Raw genomic sequence first — 20,370 nt, 5'->3', positions numbered from 1 at the left:
GCCGCTCGTTCACGAGGAATATGACTTTGGTTTAGCTGCACAGACTGGTGAGGAAGGAAGGCCATTGCTGGTCTGGCCTCTTGTATTGACAGTCGGCTGTTTGCTGCGGAAGTTTGTGTGACTCCTCCAAACAGACGGTGCAATTAAGGAAAAAATGCCTATTTAGTGCTTCAGTCTTTATGACAGTGTCTAGACTGGACGATTTTTTTTAATGGCCATGGACTACCTACTTGTTTAAGCGGTAACCAAATAAATGTTTGTTTTTTTTTTTCATAGAAACTGTTTTGCATGTCAGCAAGCACCAACACGGACCCCCGAATCAAGACAAGAGCCCTTTCCGCACACACACACACACAAACCCCACATGCCGCATACACACAGCACAGCCACAGGTATTAATGCAATCTGTTTTCCCTTACCTAGGTCATACCTGGATGAAAACCAATCCAGCATTACACCGTTCCTCTAATCATTTGCAGGCGATTGAATGCATGGCCAAAACAAAGCTAAAACGGACTGAAATCAGTGTTCGTGTAAATAAGCACTGATTTGCTGCTGGGACAGAAGATGGTTTGATTGCATGCAGGCACACAGTTATGATCGGAGTTTTTAATATTTTATTTGGCAATCTTGTAATTAACTCGAAGTGGATATTGACAGTTTCTTTCTTGTACGAATTTTATTCGCCAGGAGTTTTCCTGTTGGTCTGTGCATTTAATGTACGTGTTACCAATTAAACTGTCGCAGGCAAAGAGTCTGATGCCTGGAAAATAAGCTTCATTGCTTTGTACCGAAACGCCCAAATACAAGGAAATGGAAAAGTCGCAAGCGCACGACAAAGGAGTCAGCCCAGCACACAGAACTCTTAAAACGCTTCTATGTATATCAACGAAAGCATGTTTTCAGTTTCTGATATTATTAAATTCGGTAATGCTATCAGCAATAACGACGTTTACAAAGATTTCAAACAGTATCCTTATGAATTAAATATTTCACTCTTTATTTTACAATCTCATTTTTACCAGTTTAGCATGGTCTTCAGTTTCTTTTCTGCACCACAAAAAAAATTAAAATTAAAATGGAAAAAGCATTATATTTGAGTACAAACATGTAATGCGGCAACTCTGGACGTTATGCAAGTTGAACGACGTTTTAAAACTATAGAAGACAGCAGTCTGGCTTCAGGGGAGGTTGTTCAAAAACTTATGTACATTAAAAATGCAGAATTGCATAGTCTATATAAGAAAGATTATCCTGTAACAAATTATTCGAGCCACAGTTACCGATGCTACAGGAGAATAAATGACAGTTTTCATATATACTTCCAGAATAAGTCTTTTTCGTATGCCATATGATGAGAAAAAGTCTTCTAAATTTAGGAAAAAAAGCGAAATTACGATTATAAAAGATAAAGCTGCTAAACTGCATTTTGGGACTTTACATATTTTACAAATCACAGATTTATGCATGCGAAAAAATGAAGAAATTAACAATCCATACCGAGGAAAATAATTCCAGAATCGGAAATACAATTGTCTTTAGGCTTCACATATACACAAACCGTACGTTAGGAACGTTACCCTCTATCTTTTAAATTGATTTATCACCTCTTTTGTGTAGTTTTCAAGATGATGGCAGTCTTTTAAAGTTTTCTTCTCGTTCTTAATTTCGGATGTATCACATCACCTTATACTTTCACAGAAAATAAACACGGACAGATCGTGTCTTGAAAGTCCACTTATTTACATCGATCGACATATTTCACATTTGAGCTAAAGATTGTGTCGGACCTATTTTTCTTTTATAAAATGTCAGCTGGTTTCATACTGGCCACGAGCGTATTCAATGGTTACTTAGGGCCCAGTACTTCACAGCAGAGGGTTGCCGGAGAAGTACTGCAAACGGTCTCGACTCAGTTTCTTCTCTTTCATTCTGCGGTTTTGGAACCAGATTTTGACCTGTCGATCTGTCAGGTTGAGCATTCTTGAAAGCTGTAGACGTTTCTCCTTGTTAATGTACACGTTAAAGAAAAATTCCCGCTCCAGTTCCCGAATTTGAAACTTGGTGTAGGGGCATCTCTTCTTCCTCGTGCGTGGAGTACCTTTGGACAATCACAGAGGAAATACAAGATCAAGTGGTTTCAATCTTTACTTATTCGAAACTTTTTGGACAAAATTTTAGGATAATTTGAGCTTCTTGTATAGTATCACAAAAGGCCATCTCAAATGTTTAGTTTTTTCATAATGTATTTTATAACGTATTAAATAAACGATCGATTTCGCTATTTCAGTCATGTCTTCGGTAGTCTCCATTTCAGCAAACATTACTATGAATTACTTCAAATAGATACTGTATGTTATATGATTAATGTTACTGACCTGAAGTGTGTTTACGGTGGCAGCATGGAGAATTACTAATAGCTAGCCTAAGTAATCCTAATGCATAAAAAAATACATTTTCATGGACAAATAATATATTTCCAAAACTATGCTAAGCATCTTAGTCAATGGTAGTTTTTCTGTTCTGCTTCTACTGAAGTTACCTTCTTTTAACATTCAATCTCGTTTTACAATGTAGGCATGGGCTAACAGTGATAACTTTTTATTCTGAAAGACAGAATAAAACAAAATAGTTAACAATCTCAATTTATTAGTAGCATAGGTTATGAAATGTAATGTTGGACATGCTACTACCACGAACAGTTTTTGTTTAGAAAATAATGGCTTTACGGAAAGAGAAGTACGTGTTAATGAAAAAAATATATTTCTAAGCACCACAAACGGGGCATTTGGCCTACGTGTTTCTGTCAGTATATCTGGAATAAACTGTGAAGAACTAAACAACATGTGTTCGCATAAAGTCATAATGTAAAACACTGATAAATAGGAAGAATTTGAAATATGATGCTGTGTACGTTCAGAGACTGAGCCTCTTTAGCAGTGTTTCATGAGGCACGTCTACAATTATACTGTTTAAACATTCAAACATGGCTCTTGCTCTGAACAAAACGAGATAACAGGAGAGGGACACAGTCTGCATGCACAGCAGCTCAATTGGATAAAACAGTCCAAAGCCTCATCTTTCCTTCGTGAGCTTCCGCTTGTGAATTCGCAAAATAAACAGTATAGCAAGACTGGACAAAGAAATGCGTTGCGACATTTCGAGTGACGGCAAAAAATGTGTTCTGCCCAATTGGTTTTACCGTCGAAATTCCTCAAAACGGACAAGTTCACGATCAAAGTTAGCATTTGTCACAATGGTGCGCTCTTAAAATTTCACAGACTCTGAGATAGTCGCGCCTGTGTGTAACATCGCTTTTTAAAGCGATTTTCCCATCGTAAAATTCTTTGCATTGGAAGACAGAGCTTTGTAGGTTATAATAAAATCCACTGAATGCTTATAAAACTCCACATAAAATCTGACCGACAAAACACCGGGCTAGTCCCTTAACCTTTTTTTTTTTCCCGTTTACAGCTTCTGTACCTACTCGAGTGACCGCTCTTGCTAGCATTGCCATCCTTGGTCCCCGATGAAGAAGCGCACGATCCAGAATGTGCATTTTCCTCCTCATCCTCCGGCTCCTTCTCCGGTTCTGTGGCGCCGGGGAGAGCGGCGGCGGGCGGCTGGGCGCCTGACTGCAGCTTGCTCGTCTCGCTCTTCTGTAAACAGCTCTCCAACTGGTTGTCTGCAACGCACTGTGACTGCGCACTCTCGAAAAAGCGATCAAAACCTTGAGGAAGGACGTTGTTTTTCCCCACGTTCGAGTAGAAGCCCGCGGACGAATGGTTGGAGCTCGGAAGGTGGTGGTGGTGGTGACTGTAGACACTCTCATTTTTCATAAGCATTTCGGTCATGGTGGATGGCGGAAGGCAGTCCCTGTGCACCAGATCCTCTCCCGTATAGCAGGATGCATAACTGCTTCTGTGGTGCCATTTACCGGACGGGTCCAAGCCGTAGGAAACCTCTCGAACCGGTTGCACTTGAGAAAGATTAGTGGAATAAGGATACGTGATTTGCCGAGATGGGGCCTGCGGTAGAAACGAAGAGACCGCAGAAAATTCTGGGACATAATAGGTGCAGCTGGGGAGGTAGAGGTTGGAGGCGCACCCTGTTCTATCCCCAAACTCGGAAGCCCTATCTTTGCGCGTCTGGGAACAGAAGTTGCCCAGATTCACTGAGTTAAACATCGTTCTCCCCTTCTCGCTTCTATAGATAGATGTTTTGAATTCGAACTGCAGGAGGCGAAATTTGGGAAGGCGAGATGACGCGCTATCCGTCTAAGTCGCGCAGAGACACGTGATCGAAAGTAGATATTGTCATATATCAATTTGGAGCACTTACATGAGTAGGAGTGGTTCGCTTAGGTAAGATCGAGGAGGTTCAAAGGATTGGTTTCTAAACATCGCTGCAGGATTATGAAAATCAATAACAGATTTCTTACCGCTTTATTTTCGCATTCACAGTGGCTGTCAACGGGAGTGTAAAAAAAGAACCATTCTAATATTAATTTTGAAGGATTTTCATGTGCATGGTACACCGATTCTACTAGTATACTACTTTGACTTGTGCTATTTTCTTTATGGGAAGCATTGTCATAAGTAACCCTGTCAGAAGAAAAAGTTGAAGTACTACTAATATTACTGATAATATTAGCTACTATGCTAACATCATAATTCCACCGAAGCATTTTTTTACTTTCCACAAAAATCCTTTTCAACAGTATTCTCCAAAATGTATCTGTTTTAAAAAGACATTTTCTTGTAACACCCAGGTATAAGGCAACTTTCAAAACATGGTGCATGAACCTCAATCAATGCACAGCTGAATTAGATTTCTCGAAATCTCATTCATAAGTCTTTTCAAGTGCCTGTTTTAGGCTGTATGAGGCATAACCTTAGGATTTCAGTGTTTCAAATATAAACACCATATACTCTTTTCAGACGTAAAGCAGTATATATTTGTTGCCACAGCTGACATCATGCAGTATGGGTGTGAATTTATATTCATCTTTTTGTCATCAGTAAAATAATTTTCTCAGATTCAACTATTCCTGAAATCAGTTTATTTTTTCTTAAAAGTTCCGACACGGCGAGAGAAAAAAGAAGGCACACACAAAAGAGAATGTCAAACAATTCAATTCAATGACAAAATCTGAATGTATCACAACTAAAATGAAAGCATTATTTAAGTAAAACAAATAATAACATAGTTATCATTACTAGTCTGTTAAAACGAGGTGGCAACGAAGCTGCAAAAGGTATCTTGGGACAATGTTTGGTAAAAGAAAGCTTATAAATATGAGAAATACTGCAGCTTCAAACAGAGATTCTTCTTTAAATATACTGAATATTTTTCACAACGTTTTCAAACACCAACCGAAACCACAGTTTCCATCAGTTTTGGATTTGAGGACAATTTTCGCAACAACGTAGGCATTTAAACATTTTAAAGGCTTCATGAAGAACCATATTTATAATGCTGCACCACGTTTTTGATCAAAAGCACGAGCAACAGGCCGATCTACGTAGTTTTTAAAAGCGAACTTTTTGTACTCATATTTAAAACGATGTCTTATATTAATAATATTCAATCATATTTATAATCACACACAGCTATGTCGATAAATGTCGGCTCATGTACTGGTAAAATACTGAGTCAGTGAAAGAATAATCAAACTAGTCTTTTTACTGTCTGATAAATAATATATGCAATATAGACATCGCCGCACGAAACTCATGTACTAAAGTATTTATATTATGTTTGCAACATGTTAAATGCTCAGTACCCTAGCAATTTGGACATTGTTTCACTAACAAGTTATGACGTCCATAATGCAGACAAACAGGTGGTACTTATATGAAACAATTATTCCTGCTCTTTGCTTCATTGACTACTATTTAACTTATTGGTTTCACTAATGCATTAGATAGAGATAATATCAGCGGTTAGTGGGTACCTTTAGGGATAAAATGATAGAGGTTACCCGCCACAATACAAAATTAAGGTGATCCAATATGTAACGCTCTGGAAGTTTGTTGAAATACTTGCCCAATGAAAGGAAAAAAACACGAAGAAGAAATGCAACAGAATTAATAGGCTGGCTGGACTTCTTGCTCTGAATGAACTGCATCTTGAGTACAATCAGAAGTGATATAAACTGAGGAACTGGGACATGTTATTGCATTATATTTAGTGTTGATAGGAAGAAGCCCTAATTTTTACAAAAGTATCTTATATTCAAATATATGTGCACGAGGATTCAAGTCCCAAAAGATCTCCATCCATGTCTAAGAAAGCTATGGCAATGACATTATTTGCAGCCTGGTGAAAGGACTGGAGTGTAAGACGCCTAACACCAAGTACAAAGAAAGCAGACAGCTGCCTAGACACAGCACTTGAATTTGACCACTAAACTCCTCTGTGAGGCAACCATAAAACCCGTGTGGGGCAAAACACGTTCACGCAAAGACAAAACCACGCGAAACCATCATGCAACGACAAAATGAAGATCGCAAGGGGTGGAAATGGTAAACGGCCTGAAAACATTCCATTTTCTCTGGGAAAACGACGAAAACGCTGATAGTTGTTCATTAACACTCGTACAGGATCACGAATAATTTTATTTTTAAAAATGTAATGTTGTTAATGAAAGAAATAAAACCTACAAATATCGTTTGCGTATATTCTCCGCTTATATAAACCGAATCATTTTGTCAGAATGTGCTTGATGCGTGTCAATTAGCCAATAAATGCAAAATAATATTTATTGAGTGCATTTAAGACTAAGACACCCAGGCTGAACAGCATGGTAGTGTAAATAAGGTTCTAGAGAATGATGTAATACGTTCTTGAGAAAACGCAAAAAGACTTTGCTGTGCCAAGACTGTGAACGGCATTAGCAGTCGAACTAATACACAAATAAAAATAAAACGTTACCTGGTTATGAAAAGCGCAGTTAAATGATGCCTTTCTTTTTCTTCCATTCAGATAAATTACGTCATGACCGTTGAGATAATTCACATCCATTACAATTTTTTTTCACTTTTGATTCGTCGTTTACAGTCATGGGACAAACATAGGAGCTGTGAAATAGGCAGCAGCGTTACACTCCTGACTTTCATTATTGTTTTTTGTCTTTCAACGGCTGTGTGACGCAGACCAGCAACACAGATCCCTCTACATATGAGAAGTACAAAAGATCTTTTTTCTATGGATAGAATCGGATACCATAGCTACTGCTTAATAACATAATTTAAAAAATGCTTTTACTTAACGTGCAGACTGAAGTGATCCTATTGAAAATCTAAAAAAAAAAAATTCTAAGTCCAAATGGAAAACCCCCATAGTGCTGAGAATTAGGGAGTAAACTAGCGTTGTACACATTGGCCCTTCTCTCCTTCAGAACAACACTGTAGGAGAGCGGATCCGCAAAGACACTTTAGGACATCTGTCTGTGGAATTTCAGCAAAGAAGGACTTGCTATTATGCGGTTTAATAGTTAAACGGCGAAAATTGAAGACCAGCGTTTGCAAGAAGATCCTAAAAGGACCAAATTAAGAAAACCTGTAGTCCTTTACAGGTACACTGTGGCCGTGTAAGTCTCTCTATTGTCTCTTCACATAAATTCGACAAGAAACAAGGGCTTAATGTGGCAAGCGTGTGAAATAATATTATTGTCCCCTTATGGCCAAGATAAATTTGATTGGATGTAAGCCAGGCTATTAAATTCGCTTGTATGAGCTGCGAACAGTTTGGATCAACAACAAAAAGACGTTTGCTTTTACTGGAGACCCAGGGAATACATCTAACCCTAGAGCGTCTCTAAATTCGGTCTGATAATATTCTAGGACCCTGGATTTTTGCTCGAAAATGTAGCAACTGTAAGGCAATTTTATCATATCTAAATTCTTCCTATTTTTGTTTGTATTTTTATTTATAAACGCTCATAATTATGGGCGTTTTTTTCCGAATAATTTATTCCATTGACAGCTGACGTCATTCTCGTGACATTAATGTTCTAAACAGAAAAAAACCGAGTCGCCTTCGTAAAACTACAGTCAGAATCCGACCTATGAGGACATCCAGGGAAGAAAACGTTTACGTCGTTACACAAACACCTATATTTCAGTAGTACGTTACGGCTGAAGCGCCTTCTGAGATGTTTTAGAAGGTACGCTCATAAAACAAAAGGTCACGTGCTGTAAGTTTTCCACTGCCCTTGTCTGACGTATCGTGGGTTTACCAGAATTTGCAATGTTTTGCTTCTTTTGCGCCACATATACATACAATTTCTACGCTGCATTCAAAATCGCTTTGTTCTACGTGTAAAAGTTGCGCTTCAAGTACATGAGAAAGTCTGTGGTCTGACCTGGATACCAGATTTCTTGTGATGATGCATCTCTGGACTGTCCTCACGCATGCACACCGTTCACTGTTACACGTCTAAACATGGTATCTGGTAGCGCAAGAGCTTTTCACATGGTGTGTGGTAAATTTATGTTCATCAGCTAAAGTGCACCAAGTATCAATAGCAACACAGAGGAGCTTTGACGGAATGAAATGACGCTTTGCATGATTTTGCTTTTTATTCAGAGCAATATTACAATAAATTAAGTTTTGGAAAAAGATACTCATCTGGCTCCGTATGGTAAAAATATCATTAGAATAGCACTTAATTTTTATTCGTTAAAGGTCAGTTTAAAATCAGAAGCTATCTGACCACCGAAGTAAAAGAAATACCAATGTATTGTTCGCCTGTGCTGAAATACTGTTTTGGACTATAGCGCTTTGCTGAACATGAAAGGACATGATAAAGGTCTGTTAAAAAAAACGAAATAAGGTGAAAATGAAAATAAAATGAAAAAAAAAAAAAGAATTAAATTCCCTAAGGATAAAACGAGAATAAGAGCAATGGTATAAACTGGCCCTTCTGTTTTCAAGTAAATGTTGCATCTGCTTCGTCCATGCCAGACACGGTTAGTTGTATTAATAACCGAATAAAAATGTGAGAGAAGAAAACAGACGACAAAAGCATAAAACCAAACCTACACCCCAAACATAGTCCATATTGTCGCATGTGATAAAAGAATGCCAAAGGAAATATTTTAATCTTCAATAAAATATGTGCGTATTCGGATTCAAAATGCAACGTAATACTTCTGATAGCTGATGTTACTTATAAATAACTACAGTACATAGATACTCTTTCTATATATATATACATGTACATATACATGTTCACACAGCAAGTCATATATGTATAAGTTCTCACAAAGACTCTTTTAGAAGCCTGTATCGCACAGAAAAATTTGCTGATGAACAAAATGTCCATGAAGAGACGAAATTCAAAGAGAATGAGAGAGACAGACAGAACAGGTCAGACATAGAAAGAGTTTTGCTGTTTATTCCATTACAGATGTACGTTTTTTTACATGTTCATACTATTAAATCATCTGCTGTAATTTAACATCTAACACAACCAGCACTTTCAATAGAATTTCCTTTACGTTTGTCTAGATGCCATCATCCCTAATACGAAGATATTTCTTGAAAACATTGCAAATGCCATGTTCTCATGAGAAGGGATGTGTTCATACTTCATCCCCCCCCCCCAGAAAACCTCCGAAAAATCACAAATACCTGGAAATTTGACGTAGTTAATTTTTTCGTATGCCCTGTACCTTCCTTGGTGTCATTGTGCACACAAAAGGCTGATAACTGATAAACTGTTAACAATATATAAAAGGCTAATTTACTGCTTGGTCTTTCCTTTCCCAAACATTCGTCTGATTTTTCTACAATTCTGCTAAAGCTTTAGGTCTAATTTATTCGCTGTGTGACAATTAATTTCTTCTCCAGTTACTGTTGCTTTCGGTTTTAGCTTCAGCTCCATATCCTAATCACTGTTGTGTTGATATAAGCCTACAGGGAAAATATATTCTCCTAGTATAACTTAATAGATTACCTTTTAAAATTGAACACACTTAAACACCTAAATAACACGGATCTGATAAAGTGACTAATGAAAAACATTCTCTCCATCCCGTCTCTTCTTTCTAGGTTCTCTTCTTTGTGTCGAAAAAGCATTCAGTGATGGACCTTGAGAGCCCATATAAGGCGGCTACTAACTTGACCTTCAATTTGTGTGTGTTCCGCCCACAGAGACAGTAGCACACACTTGGGATATTTGTAGTCATCCCTCGCAAGAAGAGAAGCAGGCTACTGAAATATTTAACACATTCACAGAATTTCGGACTACACTCTCTTGAAGTCTTTTGATACCTGTAAAAATTCTTTTTTTTCTATATTATTTTGTAGGTTCAAAAAACGGTTTACCGCCCGCAGGCGTAAGAAATATAGGCGGACGAATGTGTATATAACACGGTTTGGCTGTCTACAGAAACGGATGATTTTTATAGCCGACGCTGACAGCCAAATAAAACAAAACACTTTGAGAAGAGGGATTTGCTGAAAACGAAAGGAGCGTTAGTGAAATAACGCAAAATAAAATGAAAATAGAAAAAATGTGAAAACAGCAGAAACTCTACAAGTTCTAGAAAAATCCAAATAACAGATTAAATGTTCCTTAAAAAGTAATGCATTTAACAAGGGAGGCACATGTTTTCAGAGTTAAAGGTACTTACAGGCAGAACGTCACTTTTACATATCCCCAAGAATTCATAAAATCAAACGCCAATGTTATGGAAGATCCATAGCTATTTTTTAGGGTTTAATATTGGAGCAACTGCCAGAAAACTGAAATTGGCTCAGCAGACCTTCAGGGCACACCGATTTTTTATTCAGTATGTAGCTTTATGTATGCTCACTCATTAAACCATTTTGTTCCCATTGTTATTTATAGTGGTACTGGAACCTGGGTAATTGGGTTCTCCCATAGCACAATGATCTGTACGTAGAAAGGAGAAAAACCAAGGAACTGGACAATATGATGACTCCATAAGTTTTGGTTTTCGTGTGTGTATGCAGAAAGAAATCAAGGTGAAATACGGGGTTTTTTTGTTTTTAAAATTGACCTGTTTTTTTTTTTTTTTTTGCAAATGCCGTTGTCTACGTTTTCGTTTTGTGATACTTTAGTATTTAGTCTTGCATGGCAATTTAAAGAAAACATAACAAAGACTGAACCACTGCCTTTTTAAAGTCTTTATAAGCATCTTAGAGGACAAATCATATAATTCTTATAGCCATCATTAAAAGCCCACGTAACGCATTCACCTAGAACAAAACAGAAGATTCAATCTCAAACTGGTTCTTGGTCTCACAGAAAAGCGTTTAAAAATATACACTATGTAAAAAACATGGTAGTTTTAGCAAACTGATTTTTTTTTTATATGCTTACAATGTGAGGGAATGATTCAGGCTTTGTATCAGTAGAGTAGCTTCCTATTAGTACATTAATAACTTACCGGCCCATATGAAGCTTTTTTTACACCAACACTAAACTTAACTGTGACTAAGAAGACCTTTGCGAAACACTAACCTTAACCATTACTGCAAGAACACCTTTTACCAATGTGTTTCCTAACCTTCACTATTATGACCTGCACTATCTTTCCAGTACCAACCTCAAACTTGACCGCTGCAACTACCACTTCAATCTTGAATTAGAAGAAAGTGAAGAAAAAAATTCTGAATATTAAGTTTCATTGTAATATTAGGTTGCTTATTATTAAGTGGACATGCATAGCTTCTGTAATGTGATTGTAAAAAGTGAAACCGTGTCTGTGTTCCTCAGTCTGAAATCCATTTGTTCCCTGTATATTAAGCAAAATTAAATGCAAAAACAGATGGAATTATGTTTCATGGACAGAGGCACAAGGAAGCAGAACAAGTGAAAAGGACAGAGGCAAAAGAATGAAATATGGGTCTTCAGAGATCAAAGAAAGTTTGTCCACAGACGTAGTTCTTTGGCAACATTATATAATAATTTATTTAACTATTAAAATATGTTTGAAAAGAGCGCAACTGATAAATTACAATATTAAGGAAAATGATCTTACAGGCGGAAATATTCTGCACAACTGTATTGCTGAAAACATATTTTTCCATCCACATTCCTAACCCTGTAATACCGGAGTAAGAAAATTATTATGAGTACAACAGATAGTCTACTTGGCGGAGAGCCCATACATTTTTACTGGAAGAAAAATCTTAAGTATAATACTAGGCTACTTCTACTACTACTACTGCCAATACTACTACTAATCATAATCATAATCATAATAAGCACAGCAAAGATGCATCAACACTATCAATTGATGGTACACATCACCACTATTAATGTAGAGTCACAGTACCAACTTGAGAAAAGGGAAGATACATAGGGCAGACGCATATTGGACGCATACCTATCTGGTAACATGCACTATTGGCACCTAATGGTCTATACATGGAATTTGCTTTCTTCCACCAACTTCAGGAGTTCCAATCATTATGATACCATTCTCGAAACGTGAAAAAGGCATCCTAGCAATTCTCGTACATAAAATACCTCTTCTGCAGGGTAGAAAACAGGGGTGTCTGGAAGTTGCTGATAGTATGTGAAATAATGCTTTACAGAACTGTACAGTATGTTTCCACTTACAAACTTTTTAAAAACATAAGATCATTTGAATTTCCGATTGACTTATGAATATAAAAACTGCATTCGTTTTATGTAGGTAGGATTTAAAGTAATTCGTGTTGGTTACATTAAATTTACAGTAGTATTCTGCAAATATCGTTTTGTTGTACAACATTTCCAGGCATCCAGTTCAATTCAAATTCTTTTCAATTTGTATGTCTCCGTCACTGAAAGCCTTTATACGAGAATAAATTAAAGCTGAGTGAAAGAATGGTGCCAGTAAAACTATATTGTCACTCTACATTGCATTCAAAGCAGCACAGGCAAATGAGACAGGTGCATTTTACCTAAACTAATAGATCACTTGTACAGATTCATATTAACTTAGTTTTTAAAGTTTTATTTGGTTGTGAAAGTGATTCATGAAATACTTCGGTGGACAGATTATCATGTTTACGTTTACATTTATTAATTTAGCAGACGCTTTTCTCCAAAGCGACGCACATGATTTCTACAAACTAAGGGTGCATTACACCAACAGAAAGAGAGACTTGGATGCACACACGTGATTCTAAAGCACAGTTAATTTGTAACGTCCCACCATATGAACCAAATATGCACATTTACACGCATATACTTGCCCTCAAAGTAGGCAATACAAAATAATATTTTTGTGCATATTTTATGCATGTTCTGTGAAGCACATCTCTCTGGCGCAACTCGGGGTATATTACAGACAGGGTACCTAATACAGACCACAGCTTACCTAATAGCACAAAGGGTCCCGAGGTCAAACTGACCGCCACTGCGACTCTCCTTGATTCTGACAGTGTTGTGGACAAAGAAGACTTAGCTATGTTGCTCATAAATGTGATGCCTGTAAACAAACGACTACTAGTCTTTAAATAATCATCAGTCAGTCAGAACAAGGACAAAAAAGAACACCGTGGTTGCATCTGAACGGGGACAAGGATGCCGTTTACTGTCCTTCATTAAGCATATCAATAGAGAATCTATACACTGTTGTACATACAACAACGTTAGTTTAATGTAAATAGATGGTACGGTATTATGCAGGTAAAGAAACAAAATTCATTGCATGAATTTGGATTTTTTATCTTTGTTCTGAAATTTTATTTAGTTTACCTTGTTTGTTGTGAAATTGAAATTAGTTTACTAAGATGTACAACGCTTTGGAAAAATGAGAACGAGAATGAGTTTTATTGGCTAAATGTTCTGACGCACACAAGGAATTTGCTGTGGTTCTTGATGCTTCCAGTATTTACAGCCAACAAACAGCTGTCACAGAATTACAGAATAAATACATAACAGGGTATACAGACACGAGAGTATAAATAGTAGTATAAATACAAAAAAAATGTAGATAAATAAGAATTAAATTATAAAAGAGATGGGATGTTGTTGCACTGACAGGAGACCTGTGGGGGGAGAGTTCACTTTCATGAGAGTGACGGTCTGAGGGAAAAAACTGTTCTTTATCTGGTCGTTCTGGTGGACAGTGTTGTGTAACGCCTGCCGGAGGGGAGAAGTGTAAAGAGTTTGTGCCCGAGTTTTGTGGGATCATTAACGATTTAAAAAGCGTCTGCTAAATGAATAAACGTAAATATGGGCTTCTCTCTGAAATGCCACCAACAATGAAGATAAAAAAACATGTATTGTCTGTTGGATATCGATACAAAATGTGCTGTATAGTGTCGACTGAATGTACTGTCTGGGTAGAACGTACTGCATGTCATATTCCAGTCCTGGGACAGGAACTTCTCCATGATGTTGTGAAGCATCTTGAGTGGAACTCTGTGTCACAGATTTTTCACCGCACAAACAGAAATACTTCAATGCACGTTTAAAAGTACTTATTTATTTATTTGATCCCGCTCACTGGTGCAAATAGAAGTACGTGTAATACAGAAACATAGAGGACTGTCGGAAAAAACTCTAAGCAATATGAAGTCGTCAAAATGTTGTCATATCATGTGTAAAGTGATTGTCCTCTTTCGCTTGCTATAGTATTTATATTTCATCAATTGAACTGAATTATTAATTCATGTATCTCCGATATACTAAAATCGAATTTTTATTAGAACAAGCTACTCCTCAGCTTTTCCGAACCACTTTGTATTTAACTGTCGATTTTCGAAAACATTTAATCTTGGTTAAAAAAAGCACCAGTTGTGTCCTAGTGTACTAGTGTTTAATGGTAAAACAAGAAAAACCGAAATCTGTAAGTAATGAGCTAGTTGGAAGCGCGTTAGAATGAGCCCGTTACATTTACTAATTGGTTTGCAATGGGGCGAGCTATTTTATTTTGTTATTAATCAAAATACGACTCTGGGAGGAAGGATTATTAAAAAACCTTCAGTGATACACGTCGCCTAACTTTGAAAGACAGTATTATCACTGTACTGTTTTAGGATAAATAAAAACGTTTCGGCTAACGTAAGCTTAAATTTCGTCTAACTGAACACGTTACACTAAAACACGCGTCACACAAAAACAATGAGTCGTAGCTTGATTTTTACAGTGGATTTAAACCTATAAAAGTCAGTACGATTAAACACACATATTAAAAATAATAGCTGCCTTATATGTCTAGTGTGAATGCTCAAGATTATTTCACTCTGTATACAATGCAGGTGATAAGACGTCAAGCCAAAGAATGCCAATGAAAAAAAAACGTCGTATTTTGAGCCAGAAACAAAACTGATTGATCTGTATTAGAAAGTTAAGACTGAAATGTGAAATTGAAAAGCAGATTTGAACACAGATGTAGGTCCAGTCAAGTTCATTACTAAGAACACCCTCTGCGAAAACGTTCACAAGGACACGAACACAAAGTGGGGCAGTGGTTTCAACCCCTGATGGAACCACAGCGTCTTATGTGAACCACAACTGAAACCTCCACTCTGACTTCACTGAGATCCCTGTAACAATTTGTGCTTTAAAAGCGCATGTATTGAAAAAAAATCTAAGGTTGATTATACCGAATAGAGGGTCAAATTAAACTGATTGGGGGCCATTTATAAAATAAAACCTGAATAGTTTTCCCTTTTCATTTGTGCGCATGTTTCCAAGTGGAAAAATGTATAAAAGTTGATGTTAGGCGAAGCCTTTCATCACAAATATATTATTTTACAGCACTCTCTTAATAGACTTGTAAAAACATAGCTGGGCACAGGCAACTTTACAGAGAATGAAATAAAACCACATTTATTGTTATTATTAAATACAATTACACTGTAAAGTGTCTTTTGGATACATAAAGCGGAAGGCCTAATATAAACGATGTTTTAGAACTGTATGGTTTAAAGGACTTCAAAAACTGCGACCTTGTTTGCGACCCTCAAATACCATCTTTTCTGGTGTTTGTTAAAATAAAGATGATCTTAACATATATATATGGTATAATGTTAAATGTGCATATTTTATTTGTTACCAGAAATACATACATGGATACATTCAATTCACGTAGCAAGAGCGTTTTACAAACGCAGATACAAATCCGTACATACGAATTCAAGTGTTCGCAAAGACAGTCCAGAAAACGGGAGAAATAAAGTAAAGTTATTATACAAGATATTAAGCTAAAATGTGAATTGTTATGGTTGTTTTCATAAACAAATTTATTTCGGGAACAAATACACAGGAATTCGAGTCACATTACAAGTATACCATACAAGGCAGCACCATGATGAAAAATGAGACGGCAGCAGCGCCAAATCCACTTTTGCAAATATGAATCATAAAGATTTAATATGTGTTCAAGTCATACACGCCTCCCACCCCACCTAAAGAATCTACATCTAAAACCTTTTCAATTATATCGTTTGCTCTTGCATCTTTTACTGTTACTAAAACAAGTAACACTTATGGCATTGAGAATGATTATTATGTCACAGACAACAAGCGACAATAAACAATTAGTAGAAAACTGGATTCCTTTTTGTTGCAGTAATGATTCAAAAAGTTATACTTGAAGTCTATGGGGTTTTCTATACAATCTTGAAATTACATTTTCCCCAATTTTTTTTCTGAGGCAGCAACATTTGAATTTGTTGTTTATATATGTATGCACATATATGTGTGTGTTTGTGTGTGTGTACATACTGCTCAGAAAGATTGCATGGATTCTTTCCAACTCCAAACGAATTTCTTCTTTGAAAGTCACACAGAAAATAACGATAATAAAATAGCAGCAATGAGTGACATCCAGCCCCCACCCACTCCCATATACCCATAATAATCCCGGACCGACACACGAATGCACACGAATATAGAGGGAAATGTAGAAAGGCTAACACTGTTTTTTGTTACCACTTCACTGAAAGCCATCTGGGAGACCTGAGGTTCAAGACGACAGAGACGCGTTTCTGACCGTGAACCTGAACCTTCTCCACTTATGCCTTTCGAGAAAAGAGACCGGGAGAAGTTGCACAGTTTTCAGGAGCAACTTTTTTAGTTCTTCAAAGGTAGAAAATACACAAACTGCATTATATACACAAAATGAATTTGGTGAAGTTACTGCCGCCCTTATAAAGGTAAAACACTCCAGCTGAGCTTATGTATAAAAACATGATTTGCTATATAGAAAAATACTATACACTGAGCTGTGGACGTGACGGTTATAACGCATTTCTCATTGAACATGTTGCTGGCATGATTCCAATATCTTCATGCATCTTTATTCCAGGTTCAGTAAGATCACATAGGTTAGCCAAATGGCCAGTTATTGGCACTAGGAATGGGTTTCACAACAATTAAGAACGTTAACAATTATGCCTTTAATAGCGAGCGTGTATTCTGATTTCAGACTAAAGTACAATCCCTGCATAGATGGATATGTAATGTATTAAACACAGCTTCATTTCAATGTGATTTTGAAGAACTTAAGAACAGTAAATTTTCTAACTGTGGCGACAACCTCAAAATACTTTTTTTTTTTTTTTCTATCAGCAGCATAACCTTTAAGGAGAATATTGCGTTAAAGACTGCAGCAAAACGGTTATGTTGATGGAGGGCACATTTCGCTATGGAGAATAGTTGTAGCAAAAACAATACAACAATACGTACAATTTCTTCTGATATTATAATCACAATTTTAGGGTCTGTTATTTGGTATTTTACAATAATACACTAGCAACTACAATACTTTGTGTGTTTTGTACATGCTGGTTTTCTAAATTACGACTCGTAGGTTTCCAATACTTCTCGCACATGCTTTGGGAACTGAAGAAACAAATGGAATGGTACGATCAGAAGACGTCTTTTCCCATTCACTGCTGCACTGCCAAGTGGCTCGTCCTTAATAGAAGGACAAGGCTTGCTCCCTTAGCAACAGTCTTTTCTTCTTCATGCGCCGGTTCTGGAACCAGATCTTAACCTGTTGGTCACTGAGATTAAGGCGGTCAGAGAGCTCCCTCCGCCGCTGTCTCGTGATGAATTCGTTGAGAATGAACTCGCCTTCCAGCTCGGCCAATTGCAGTTTGGAGTATGGTTTGCGTTTCTTGCGGGTCCGGGTGTGCATGGGATACCACGGGGCACCTGGTGGGAACATGTTTCAATGACAGTAAGCGCTCTGCGGCCTCCAGGGCTGCCTGGCACGGTGCATCTTTCACTTCTTGGAACGCAACACACACGAGTGTCTACGTGGGTTTCACATGTTGCCATGACCATGTGTGTTTTTTTTTTTCCATATTACCTCGCGCATTCACTATATGGAGAACTTTAGCATTTTTTTCTATATAATGCATTTCACTAAACGTCCCAAGGAAAATCCTTTATGTATTTTCTTAAGAGGATTTTAAATAACTCATAACAATCTAAGCATGCAGAATCAAGACTGTGATAATAAACTTAATGAAACCGTAGGCTTATAATCGAATAATTCTTCCATGTGTTTACAGACTACTGTCCTGTTTTACTGTACTCTATGGCACGTGAAGTTTTACTGTTGGCGTTAAAGTTAGCATAAACATCATGACCACTAGTCTGCTGGAAAACAACCCAAACAGCTTTATGTTTTGTGGGATATTAATTGTTTTTGCAGCGAGGGAAGATGGCTATAACTTCAGTTTATGGGTCTCTAAAACAATTCTCCTTTTTCCATGCTCACAGTGAGTGAATACGATTTACAATCTTCCCTAAGCACCATTATTCAGTAAGCATCGTCTTCTGGAATCTTGAATAGAAAACTGGCTGAATAAAAAATAACATTTACCATATTTTGGGATTTGACTGCATGACATGTGTGAAACCGGGAATTTTGCTAATAAATGCAGACCGGTTCTTAGATTTTATAATTGTACATTGAGCAATAAGGCATGACTATCAACCGTGTAGATGTTTCGACTCTACCCCTAGTGGTGTTCAGTCACAATACAAGGCAAAATGTAAAAGTCGTGGTGTTAAATGTCCAAATAAAAAGCAAAATACGGGGAAATCCTTAGCAGGCAAATACAAAACAAGCAATCTGTGCGCCCTTACGTAACACTGATTTTACGAAGGTGTGTGGTCACTCACCTCCGCCTGCGGGTATATTGCCTGCCTGACTGCCAGGAGATGCTAATGTCTGAGGGATGTTGTTGGCAACTGGTTTTCCCCCTTCGTTGAGCAGGGAAGAACTGGAATCAGATTCCAGGGACGGACAGGACGATGGGTCCTGGGTGCCCTGCTCTGTCCCATAGTCAAATTTAGGAAATACGCCACTGCTGCTCATTCCGTTGCGCAGTCCGTTATCAGACGATAATGAAGAAGTGTTCAGCGCCCTGTCCTCCCGTTTCAGACCGCCACCCTCCGTGCAGGTCTCCCGGTGTCCTACAGCGTTGCTGTAATAGCATTTGCCTTCGTCTTGCCGGTTTATTTCGCACCCGCGGTTGAAAGAAGGGTTTATGGACACAGGGCTGCTAAAATAGGATTGAGGGTATCCATTGCACGGCTCCGCTGTGTTCCATGGGAGGGAGCACACATTCTCCCTTCGTGGGTAAGAGAGTGAGGGTAGACCCGCCAGCTGTCCCCCGGATGCTCTAAAATTTGGCAGGTAAAACGTATCTCCTGTATGGATGTTTACCAAAGGTCCCACAAACCCTGGATTAAGAAGATTATGCTCGCCCATTTCAGCGGGCCTGACCAGCAGCATCTAGTTTATCGCAATCTGACATTTAACATAGTTAAACCCGGAGGTGTCCCTGATTGGTCGAACGCGGTCACATGTCGAAGACAATTTTCCTTTCGGAAGGTGCCACCCACCAAGCCAGCGCAAGAAGAAACATTAACTTCTGTATTACTTGGTTTATATGCGTTTAAAATACTATAAAACATTTTTATTAAAATAGGCCGGACTGTGGTTGTTTAGCACCATTTGCCAGAGAATCAAACCCACTATCCGTATATTTATCACGTGTTTGACGAAAGAAACGCTTTTGCCAGTTTTGGTCTTTAATTAAGCGGTGTCGTCGCATAGGACATAGGTTGCAGCGTTGTAATGTCCGCATTTCTGTATGTGGCTGTTTTGCGCGCCATTTTTATTTCCGAACAAATTACAGCTGAGTTCAGTGTCATATAAAGCTTTGATGCTCCCTTTACGGCCTTGTTTAAGAAAAGAGTGATGTTCAAAGCCACACTCATATTTACAGTACCGGCCCGGGCCACAGGGTTGAAACAGTTGCCACTGTAAAATAAGATCATCTTTAATAACACTATTTTAAGAGCGCGTATTTCAGATCGCCTAATTCTCATCCCCTTCACAGAAACCACTCCAGAAGACATCCACATAA

General features: G+C 37.8%; 2 protein-coding genes across 2 annotated transcripts; both read right to left on the bottom strand.

The window, feature by feature from the left end:
- Positions 1-1,645: 1,645 nt before the first annotated feature.
- LOC108918355 (homeobox protein Hox-C11a-like) lies at positions 1,646-4,266 on the bottom strand. The gene is made up of 2 exons (XM_018725495.1): positions 3,488-4,266; positions 1,646-2,101 (listed from the first exon to the last, which is right to left on the bottom strand). The coding sequence occupies exons 1-2, from the start codon at positions 4,185-4,187 to the stop codon at positions 1,869-1,871; spliced, it is 933 nt and encodes a 310-aa protein (XP_018581011.1). The 5' UTR covers positions 4,188-4,266; the 3' UTR covers positions 1,646-1,868.
- A 13,068-nt stretch (positions 4,267-17,334) lies between these two features.
- On the bottom strand, positions 17,335-19,734 carry LOC108918384 (homeobox protein Hox-C12a-like). The gene is made up of 2 exons (XM_018725537.1): positions 19,118-19,734; positions 17,335-18,139 (listed from the first exon to the last, which is right to left on the bottom strand). The coding sequence occupies exons 1-2, from the start codon at positions 19,731-19,733 to the stop codon at positions 17,901-17,903; spliced, it is 855 nt and encodes a 284-aa protein (XP_018581053.1). The 5' UTR covers position 19,734; the 3' UTR covers positions 17,335-17,900.
- Between the last annotated feature and the right edge of the window lie 636 nt (positions 19,735-20,370).

Source organism: Scleropages formosus, chromosome 22, assembly GCF_900964775.1.
Source record: "Scleropages formosus chromosome 22, fSclFor1.1, whole genome shotgun sequence".
NCBI lineage: Eukaryota > Metazoa > Chordata > Actinopteri > Osteoglossiformes > Osteoglossidae > Scleropages > Scleropages formosus.
Note: the sequence above shows the minus strand (reverse complement) of the source record. Positions and strands in the feature narration are given on the sequence as shown.

Excerpts from the sequence above, each read along its gene's own strand:
- LOC108918355 (XM_018725495.1), bottom strand. The coding sequence starts at position 4,187 with ATGTTTAACTCAGTGAATCTGGGCAACTTCTGTTCCCAGACGCGCAAA. Across the intron at positions 2,102-3,487 it reads TAGCAAGAGCGGTCACTCGA|GTACTCCACGCACGAGGAAG; the intron begins GTAGGTACAGAA and ends GATTGTCCAAAG.
- LOC108918384 (XM_018725537.1), bottom strand. The coding sequence starts at position 19,733 with ATGCTGCTGGTCAGGCCCGCTGAAATGGGCGAGCATAATCTTCTTAAT. Across the intron at positions 18,140-19,117 it reads CAATATACCCGCAGGCGGAG|GTGCCCCGTGGTATCCCATG; the intron begins GTGAGTGACCAC and ends TGTTCCCACCAG.